The sequence below is a fragment of the Athene cunicularia genome (assembly GCF_003259725.1).
Source record: "Athene cunicularia isolate RWA chromosome 11 unlocalized genomic scaffold, athCun1 chr11_part1, whole genome shotgun sequence".
NCBI classification, from domain to species: domain Eukaryota; kingdom Metazoa; phylum Chordata; class Aves; order Strigiformes; family Strigidae; genus Athene; species Athene cunicularia.
The window spans coordinates 18,773,249-18,784,333 of record NW_020799113.1 but is presented as its reverse complement, the minus strand read 5'-3'; the positions used below and the strand labels follow the sequence as shown (position 1 = coordinate 18,784,333).

The following is an 11,085-nucleotide window of genomic DNA, read 5'->3' as shown; positions in this document are numbered from 1 at the left end:
CCCCCACCCTGGGCAGCCTGTTCCCACTCTCTGACCACTCTTTCTGTGAACAATTTTTTCCTCATGTCCAGTCTGAACCTCCCCTGTTGCAGTTTCAAGCCGTTCCCCCTTGTTCTGTCACTAATCACCTGTAAGAAGAGCCCAGCACCAGCCTCTCTACAGTGTCCTTTCAGGGAGCTGCAGAGAGTGACAAGGTCTCCCCTCAGCCTTCTCCTCCTCACACTGAACGCTCCCAGTTCCTTCAACGGCTCTTCACAGGATTTACTCTCCAGGCCCTTCCCCAGCCTCACTGCCCTCCTCTGCAGTCGCTCCAGCCCCTCGAGATCTCTCTTGTATTGAGGTGCCCAAAACTGGACACAATACACAAGTCCCAGCAACCATCCCAGTGAGGTGGTTTGAGCAGGGCCTGGGGGAGCATTGGTCACTACATTTTAAGGCTCATCACAGCAGGCAGCTACTAAACCAGGCTCATGACCAGTGGATGCCCTGTGCCACAACAGCAAGGGCTTTCCTATCCCCACATTGACACCTGCATGCTTGAAACAGAAACAGAGTTGGATGCACTGGAAAAATCACAAAGTTTGAGTCTTTGCCCTTTTACTGTCTATATAACACCAGTTTGAAGGGCCTCAAGGAATGACTTTCTTGGGAAAGCAGATGAACAAAGATTGCTGGGCAGAAAATACCTCCCAGGAAAAAGCATCCAGTTCTGTATTTGGTCCTGGCACAGCAACATCACCCCAAGCACAAGCTAGGAGACTCTTCTAGGTCAGAAGTGCAATTCGGTTGCCCATTTGAGTGGCCTCAGTAATTTCTGCCTGCCCCTCAAGCTGCCTGTCCAGAGCACACACCCCCCACCCCCACCCCCCGTAGGTTTTATATTGCATCTGCCAGCCCCAGAGAATGAGTATTGGACGCTCAGCAGTGTCAGATGGTATTACGTGTCTATGTTTAGGCAATGGCATCCCATTCTAGGTGTCCTCCTTTGCAGAGAAATGGGGAGAGTAGCAGATGTTGGAGCTCCAGGGCCATATTTTAGGTAGCTTTCATCCCATGCTTCAAAGCTGGATCTCTTGCTGGCTTTGGGTCTTAAGACAACAGCTTGGTACTGCTCCTTAGTGAGAGAATTCTACTACTGACTCAAGGAGAGCAGAATGATGGCAAAGGCTGGTATGCTGCCACTGAGGAAATCTGGAAAATAAACTCCCAGCCCTGTTCACCAACTCACTTCATCCTTCATCTGGGCTACTAAAACTCCTGCTTGTTTACATGTTCTTTCAGCTGAATGTTTAGGGTAGTAGGTGGCTTATTTTATGTTTATAAACACTTAATATTATGTAAAGAAAACCCAAACTTTCCCATCTGGTCTAAAGTAATAAGTATTCATCACCATGAAAATTACTTCTTTTTCCTGAATGATGGCCAGCAATGCGGAAGCCAATCTCTAATTTAACTTCAGTCCTCAGATTCTTGCAGTATATTCCCTTTCCACATCACTTCATTGCCTCTAGTTTTACTCTGTTCTTAGATAAATCCTTCCTTGTGGCTGAGCTAGACTGGATTTTAGGAGGAGTTTGCTCAGCTAAAGCTCTGCAATACTTTGAAAGCTGATCCATAAAGACCTTTTGCCCATTTTGATGCCTTGGTCAGCAGTACAAAAGTCACCTCCCAGAGCACTGCAGTCTTTCCTGGGAAGCTGCTCTTGGGAGGCAATGAGACAGCTATGCTGCCTCTGAATGTTGTCCAGGTGCAGTTATTGTTTGATTAGCATTCCTCCTCCTGTTCCAGAGCAATTATTCAAGTCCAGAGAGCTTTAAACACTCTGCCATGTAGCTTCTGTGCTTTGATCATGCTTTCCTCCAATCCACACCAATACCTATGAAGATGTAAAGATATTCTGCTTCAGGTGGGTACTGGTCTCTTGACACTTGAATAGCAAAACAGCATTTATTTCTCCTGAGGTATTTCTCCTTCAGATTTCTTCAGAAGCAGGAGCTAGGTCTGGTGTTACATCAGGATAGAAATAACTTTAACTGAAAGCCAGACAGACCACCTTATTCTCAGACAGAACTTTCTTTTTGGGAAGATCTAAGGACAGTCCAGGTGCCTGCCTTGCATATGTGTCCTTTTTTCAAGATGAAGGTAACAACCCAACAATGAATTTAACCATCTTGTCACCTGAACTCACTCTTTGCTCACAAACTACCACCTCCTTCACCACTTCCATTGCCTGTCCTCTGGCTTCACACACTTAGCTTTCATTTGGCTTCTCTCCCGACAGCTTGGTTAGGAAATAATTCCTGCTACTGTTATTTCCTTATCACAATCCAGCCTCCTTCTTTCCTGCCATAAGGCTTTGACTGCTGTGGATCTTTACTGCTTCCATGCTGACATTCCTGACATCAGATGTCTCTCCTTTGCTCAGCCTCAGACTCCAGTGGATGTGCCCTCACACTCTTTTTAGCCCAACTTGAGACCCAAGGGGCTTATTTTTTAAACACTGATCCATTTGGCATGTCCCCTCTCAGTGCTATGACCTTGCTAGTGCTGGTTGCCTTTCACCCCACCAGGCTGATAGTGACTTGGAAGCATTTTAAGATCATTGATTAATTCAGGTTGAAAGGCACCTTGAGGTCATCTAGTCCAACCTCCTGCTCAAAGCTCTATGTCTGGTGGCAACTGCAATTGAGGGGTGAGGATCTGTTACAAGCTCCTCTGTGCACGGTCCATAGGATAAAGATCCTGCTACACAGCTAGTATTGGAAACCTGATTTCCCAGCTCAACCAGCAGCAGGTCACTCTCGTAGACCTCGAGGTCTCCCAAAAGGCTGCCAAGACAACTACCTCTGATCAGACTCATGCCTTCAATGAATACATGATGCTAACAAAGGCACCCCAGTTTAATGACCTGGATACAAGGGTGGTTATCAGGGAATTTAGAGGTTTCACCTTTGCTCTTCTACCAACCTACTGCCTGGCTGCTGTCATATCAGTTCCATCACACCAGAAATGGCTGTTGATAAATGCAGGCTGGAGACACGGCAGTTCACCAGATTGCTCAATTAAGAGGAACTTGCAGAGAGAGAGACTGACAAGAAGAGACAGCAGCGGGTCTCTTTAGCAGACGGTACACTTGGCCACGTCAGCAGAAGGATGAGAAGCCTACTTTTATAAGACCAAATCTTCTGGAGGTTTGCATATAAACTCCTTACAGGCTTGCAAAAGTAAGCGACAGCCAAGGAAGGGTGCTTGGGGAAGGCAGGGCAGGTGGCACAAGCACACACAGCTATTGCTTTAACATTTCTCTTGTGGCTACCTGGAGCCAAACTCTCAGTAAATATTTGCCAGCAGGCACTACTGGCAGTCCTAGCCTGCGGCTGGAGGAAGAAAGGATTAATTGGTAACATGGAACTGATGCCTTCTTACCTTTCATCGTTTGGTCCCCGCAGTGGATTCTGTCCTCCCAGTCCAAACATGCTGATGTGATCTCTAATGAACATGATGTCACCCACTTGGAAGTGGGGATTCAGTCCCCCAGCAGCATTTGTGACAATCAAGATCTCCACCCCCAGGAGAAAGAAGACCCTGATGGGAAAGGTTACCTGCAAGAAACAAAGGCATACATGCAACGAATATTACAGTTAGCAGACAGCTACTAATACTATATTTGTAGTATTGCAATTTGTGGACAGCTTACATGATGCAGAGAAAGGTCTATATGAGGCTGTAAGGAGACAAAACAGCCTTTTCTCTAATTTTAAATATTCCTCTAATTTAAATAGAAAGAATTGTAATGGTTTTTAACCATATTAAAACCTAATCTTGAAATGAATACCATTAAAATTCAAGCCCATATTTCCTACAGTTGCACTAAGGTCAAATAAATGCAGTACAAAAAGAATATGCAGATAATTTTTCCCCGCTGCCAAGGTCTTGCAGAGATTAAACCACCATGCTGATTGAAGTAACTACTTATGCACATGGACTTGGAGTGTAATTGGTAAACCAGCTTTTTACAGCAATGATGCATTTTACAGAAGCATAGAGATTACTTTATTAATTTCATTTTATTCACAGTAGTTCATTTCAGTGACCTGCTTATCCAAAGTTAAGGAACAATTGGCAACTGGAAAAAATATTTAAGAAGTTTGATTCTGAGGAGTCAAGAAGGAATCAGGATGATACTGCTACCTCTAAAATACTAAAGAAGCTGCAAGTAGAAAATTTCCTAACTATGGACATAAATTCTTTAAGAAATGAGATAATCTGAATGGACAAACATGTCTTGACAAACCTCATTTTGTACCAAGTGCATTTAAAATACTTTTTCTGTAAGAAGTTGAGTGATGCCAAGTATTACAGTTTATATCCAAAAGCAAACAGACCTCAGCCACCATTAAATCCTCAAAGCTATCCAAACAAAAAAGAACATACAAAACTATGAGCCAGTAAATAAATATTACTGGTGTTCCCAACAAATGTACATACGTGCATGTTAGGTAGCACTTGATTGACATATTTCTGTAGGTTAACTGGGAGAGCATACCACTAACCAGTGTTTTCTGATTGCTGATTTAAATTGTGACTTAAATGACAGAATTAAACTAGGTAAATCAATTTGCTTTGTATGATGCACTATTTTGCCCTGCAAGCATAGTAGGGCTAAACACTTTGTATGGCTGCACAGCATCAGTTTCACCTCACCGAAGCTGACTACCTCTCGATTTGAACTCCCAATTTTGTTTTTTGGGGAAGAAATCTAAAATCTAAGCAAGATTCATTGCAAGAGCAATGTAAGTTCACTGCAAGAGCTAGCCTCCTGCAGCTAGGTATCAAAGCAAGCAGTCACTTCTACATCGTTTACAACATATCTCCCACTATGTGAATGATTTTCTTAAGGAGAACTCACCGTGCTGACAGAATATCCTTCGTAATAGTGGAAACGTCCCTGCATACAAACACAGGGCTGTCCGTTCAGCTCCCCAAACACCAATCTGCCAAGATGCCCTGCAACTGGAAATTAATAGTGTCATTTTAGTTACAGGTCTCAAGGTCTTTGACTTTAGAGGGATTTGTCAGTTGATTATGCATCACAGTGGGGCCAAGCACTGCGAAACCAGGAGTTGAAAGTCAAATAAATATAGGACCAAAACATGTTGTGGGTTTTTTTTTGTACTGAGAACACACATTTCACCACTGAGGTACTGGCTTGCAGGCCAGTGCCAAAGTGATACATGTTGACTGGAGCTATCTCAATGGAAGGCTGTTGATGGATGGGTTGCTGATGCCCAGAGTTGTGCTAACCTGTGCTCTGTGGGAAATGAGGGATGTCCTCATACAGGAAGACTGTCTTGTTATCCAACACGTCGGCCAGACCTCCCAGTCCAGATCCACAGATGATGGCAGTCTTTGGGCGCTGGACAGTGTGGGCAAGTAACCAATCTGCTGTTTCCTTATACACCTCGTAGCTATTTCTGCAGAAGGAGAACATGTCAGTGAGGCTATCAACCATCCAGAAACAAGCTTCAAAGGATAAAAGTCCTGAAAAGGTGCAAAGAAAAAGAAATGTCATTAAAACTAAAATAATAGGAGCTTTTATTGAAGCTGTTTCACTTTTAAATTCATATTTTATCCCTAGCCACGGGCAAATCACTTGAATCCTCTTTGCTGGTTTAATTCTGTAGTGGAAGAATGGCTAATGATACCTAGATCACAGAAAAGTCACAAGGTATAACCACTCCTGCTTCTGATGGTCTCTGCTCTCTCCTGAGTTACTGAAGGAATGCAAAAGCACAGTTAGACTGAGAAATTGCAACCTATATGTGTGTGCACGGGGATATCCAGCCTGTGATGGGGAAATACAGGAGGACGGGAAGTCCAAGGGCACCTGTACAGCACAGCTGGGATGCTGTGTGGATGAAGGAGTAGACACTCTCCTCTGCAATAAGTAGACTACTGGGACATTGAGTAAGTGTCATCTACATGGATGGGAACCCAGTCTTCGTAAGTGATGAGTATCATCAGCTCCCAGTGCTTCCTTCTGAGGCTGGTAACCCATCTCAAACATCCACCTTCTCAGTACCTTGTGGTTACAGTACAAGAGGCCAAACATGGATAACTCAGTCACCCTCTCCCACAGGGTGGGCAGTGGGTCACACACAGAGTCTAGTCCTAGGCAAGAGGCCTGATGACATCGGTCTACTCAAAACAGGAATAAAAAATAGGAATTTGGACTCCTGGGCTTATGTTGTCTGATCTAAGTGGGGGACTGCTCACATACCTTGGCAAAATATATGTCTTATCCAGCACTGAGGCACACTGCTAGAAGGTGAGACAGAAGCTGGCATTACATCACCCATTGTGTATCTGTCTTGTGGGAAGAGAGAGGACTTCATTTTTTAGGCCTGTCAGTCCAGTATTCATCAGATGCATTAATCACAGTTTTGAAACACAATCAATATCAAAATAATCCCATAATCCTGTTTCCAATAGGACAATGCCAATATCTTCTGAAAGTCAATATCAATGTTGATTGGAAACTCTCTTCAAAAGCAAGGGTACTGACAGCATTCTTGATAGCAACTCAGTTGTTACCATTGATGAGTAGAATTAGACTATATATGATAGAATACCGGGTCATGGAGTGAACCAATGCAGGTAGAGGCAGCAGGTTCTCTATATGAAAAGCTGAGCTGCTTATTAAGGCATGAGAGAATCCAATACTGTGAGATGTTATAAAATTGACTGAATATGCTGATAAGCAGTCACTGTCTGCTTCAACAATGTTTCTTTTTTTTTTTTTTAATCAAGTCTCTTGTTTGCAGAGGTGCAAATCTTAGCTGTGTTGTGATTCTGCTGTCTGCAGACTTAGAGGATATACAAAAAAAGCTTTCAAAGTGGTGGTCTACACTCCAGGAGGTCTTGGGCCATTGATGAAGAGAATCTGAGTGTCAGTGTACAACTGATTTCTTTAACTACAGAATCAGATACTCAAATAAAGGATCTCAGTTCTATGTTTTTTCTTTCTTTATACTGACAAGGTAAGTAGCTATTGCACAGGTATCTTCTCTGAGCTTTTGCATCTCTCAGCTGTTCAGCTCTTGCTACAAGTCCTGTCCAATGTCTGTTACATCACACTTATGTTCCTAGTTACAAATTGTGATGTCAAAAATACCTGAGTATGCTATAAACCTGCAATCCAATGAGAAGAAATAACTTGCATATTCATGCATTAAAAAGAAGAGTCATTTAGCTGAAACACTTTTCAAAGGAAAAGTCTGGAAATGAGAAAGACTTTATTTGCCATAACATATTGTTGCATTTTTCAAGTGTACCATGAGCTCCTGAAATAAGCAAAAGCTATGAAAGCGACATTAATGAAGCCTACACTTGACTGACTATATTATCCCTTGCTTCCAGAGAAAAGCTTTAAAAGTGCTTTACATACATTAATGAATGATTCCCCTCCAATTTCTCTGTTGAATAACTGTAATCCTTGTTTAGAAATCAGAGGGAACCAAGAGAATTTAAATGTAATACCCAAGCTTTTGACGTACCTGCGGCAAGCATGAGAAAAGAATGAGGTCACCAGGATTTACAACTCTTCTTGACCATTAATCCCCCCTTTATTTTTCCCCAGTATTTTTTTTAAAGGTGTATGCACCCTTGCAAAATAACATTAAAGAATGGATATTATTCCTATATCCCAGAAATTTTAGGAGTGTGAGAAGAATCCCATTCAATGTCTGCTGAAGATATTGGGACTGACTGACGTGTGCAGAGTTTGAGGGGAATTTTTTTCCTTCTAAACAGAAGATGTTAAAACATTTCTTATCCAAAGTTGTAAAACTACAGCACTGCATAACTCTCCTTGTCCGAAAGGAGCTTCAGCAGGTTGCAGGGGCCTTGCAGAGCCTTCTCCATCCCAAAGGCTTTGGGCACGTCAGAGCTGTCCCCAGTGCTGAGAGCACAATGATGCCAAAAATAATCTGCAGTGCCCTGCTTCCAATATTTAGTTTTCAGAAATTTTCTGGATGCACAGCATCAAAGGGGGCCAGCAGGCACAGATAACTTCTGAATACGAAGGAGATACCTGCTCAGCGGGAGTAGAGGGGGAGTTTGACCTCTGGGTCACCAAATGCAACGTTTAGCCTGGAACTGCATGAGCCTGAGGTCTGTGCAAGCTTTTTGACAGCCTGAATTAATACATGTAGCACAAAGCCCTCTATAGCTACTCCATCTCCAACAATGCACACCTAAAAATAGTGCTCAGTAGCATCGCTTTGGATTAAATCACAGGATCAGCTGAAAACACAATCCCCTTTATTGTGATTGCTGTCATCCACTGGAGAAACGCATCTGTTGCAAAACACAAGACTGTCACCAATGACAGATGTTCTATGGCATAAAAAACCAAAAAACAAAAAACCACCCTCATTATGCTTCTTGGTCGGTTGAAAGCAAATCCATGCAAAAAGCAGACATATCCCAGTAAACAGATAAAGCATTACGTTTCAGAGGTCATACCACCATACATATCTGCAGTGTATGCCTCTCCACACCATGATATTTGCCTCTTCTGGCCTATAATCTCTGCCAAGGTCACCTGCTCGTTGCCATATTTCATAATACCAGCACTTGACACAGGCAGATTGCCAGATTCCTCTTCAGTAATAAGATGTTTACTTCTGAGCAGCCCTTGTCTGACATTTATTGAGTGCCCAGTAGGAAAAAAAAAAAAGAGGAAAACAAGATGAGGAAAAGGGATGCAATTTCGCTAGCCCCTTCCAGCTTGGGATGTCTGTGCATCCCCTATTTCACAGCATCTTACCTGTCTTCCTCAGCATAGGCCATCCTCCTCCTCTCTGGTTAACCGAAAGAAGGGGATGGTTGCTGGAAATGGAGCTTCAGGGTTTTATTTGACCAAAGAGCAGAGGCCCACCGAACCTGCAGGAGCTGCTGCTGTCTGGTGGTGAGTCAGGGAGGTGTGTCCCAGCTTCTCTCTGCTCTCCCCTGAGCATCTCTAATCCCCGAGTAGGAGGGGCATGTTCAGGACATCTGCTTTTCTGGTCTCACCCCCCATGACACATATGCTCTAGAGCTCTGCAGAAAGCTTACACGCACGCACACACACTTTATAATGCAGATTAAGCCTAGAAAGTTCATGCGCGCGCACACAACTTTTCAGCAGCCACCCAGAGAGGAGCAGCTGACAACGGATCTGCATAGATTTGCACGCTCTTGCGTCAACTGGGAACCAGCTAGCAGCTGGAGTCATCTGCTCCTTTGCAATTCAAACCCCTGGAGCACGGCATGAGCTCACTGGGTGTGTGCACACTCTGCAAGATGACCTGCACCACTCACTACTGCAACAACCAACAAAACTTTTCCATACCTCGCACCATTCTCTCCCCATTCTTTCATGGCAACCAGGGGCAATGTCCCTTTAGCTCCCCCCAGGTTTTTTTGCTCGCATTTAATTGCCTCACCTCAAAAGGAAATACCACCCTGAGATATGCTATACCTCTGTTCAGCTGATTACATTATGGAAGACACAGGAAAAACATTGGGGGCCCCACCATCTGCCCCTCTAATTTTAGCTTTGTTTTATATGGAAAGAAAGCCTAAAACAACCTTGCCATATGTGTCTGTCTGTGCAACAGTGCCTGATCCCAACAACTGATGGGAACCACATTTTACAGAGCCATAGATGTTTCCAAGACAATCGAATAGCAAAATAAATTTATGAAAATTGGTTAGGAGTAGAGACTTTACATGCCCCAGGCGAAAGGCTACAGTGCTACAATAGGCACTCATAGATTACTAGATCCAGAAAGGCCACATGGGAATGGAATTTATAAATATCCCAAGAAGGGAGAAAACCTTAATCAGAGCTTGTCAATTCCTAGACAAATCAGCCAGACAAAAAAACAACTTAGAAAACTGGGCTACACCACTTTCAAATCTCACAATATCTCTTGTTACTTGTTATTATTTTTATTAATAATATTTATTATTAATCATGTTTGCTTGTTGGTCTTGAAGACCCCACATCAAACATCCCCTTTATTGTCTCAGGAAACTTAGGGAACTTCAAAGTCAATAAATGTAAGTACAACCAGAAAAGCCTGGGCATTTCTACAGAGAGAGATCCTTCATGTTGGAAATCAGACACCCACAGTGTTCCCCCCAATTCCAGCACAGGCTGCGAGTCCATAACAGCCAGCAGGATTTAGACATCATGTGTAGCAGCAAGTTCTCTTGATAAAAGGTATTTGTTGAGATACACATGGCACTGAAGAGACAGAAAATGGATCTGAACAGAAACCATAATTGCCTTTTGCCCTCAAGTTCTTAAACTTCTTTCTCTTGTTTTCACTTCCACTTCTTATTTACCTCCTCTTATAAAACTTAAAATGCCTCTTCTACAAAGGTCAGTGGGTATGTGTGCTGCCACTTCAGGAGCCAGCGGTATATTGCTGCACTGGCATGGTGCACCCTGCTCTCAGTTTGCTAGGTGCAATGGAGACATTAGCACTGAGGACCTACTATTGTTCTATCATCTTCCTTTCTATCTTCTCTTTCTCATTCTGTTTTTACCACCTTCCTCCTTCTTTCAGATATACCTACTTTTTGTCATTCCTTCATTCTTGTCTTTCTGAACCTTGGCCATCTCTATCTCTTCAGTGTATATTCTTCCTTCCCTTCAGCATTGTTTTTCTATACAAAACACAGTAGGCTGATAGCAGAGATGGTTTCAGGTAGATTTAAGGCTGTGTCTAAGAAGGCCCCACACTGCTTGCCCTCTGCAAGTCAATGTGCCAGAGGACTGTGAAAGTCACTGTTACCCCAAGCAACGCCTGCCTAAAGTCAGGGACTTGGAGCCACTTCCCAGCTCCTTCAAGTTTTTTTGTCCTTTGGAAATCTGTGCTCCTCTTGCCAGCAGTCCACACTTTGAAAGCCATTATTTTGCTCCATTAAATTAAATGATAGAGCAATGTTAGGCCCTTAATGTTGATTTTCCATACATTTCTTTGGTATCAGCAGAGTTCTGATGCCCCCCAGATATGGTCCCTTGTTTAGCCT

At 43.2% G+C, this 11,085-nt stretch overlaps 1 protein-coding gene across 2 annotated transcripts in view; it reads right to left on the bottom strand.

Annotated features, from left to right (window-relative positions):
• PNP (purine nucleoside phosphorylase) overlaps positions 1-9,042 on the bottom strand; it is a 15,414-nt gene extending 6,372 nt beyond the window's left edge. The window contains exons 1-4 of one of the 2 annotated variants that reach the window (XM_026856522.1): positions 8,831-9,042; positions 5,305-5,541; positions 4,910-5,013; positions 3,427-3,602 (exon numbers count right to left, since the gene is read on the bottom strand). In XM_026856522.1, the coding sequence (XP_026712323.1) occupies positions 3,427-3,602; positions 4,910-5,013; positions 5,305-5,541; positions 8,831-8,846 (533 nt within the window). In that variant the 5' untranslated portion in view covers positions 8,847-9,042. The remainder of the gene's footprint in view (positions 1-3,426; positions 3,603-4,909; positions 5,014-5,304; positions 5,542-8,830) is intronic. The other variant, XM_026856523.1, reaches the window with a different exon arrangement.
• Positions 9,043-11,085: the final 2,043 nt, after the last annotated feature.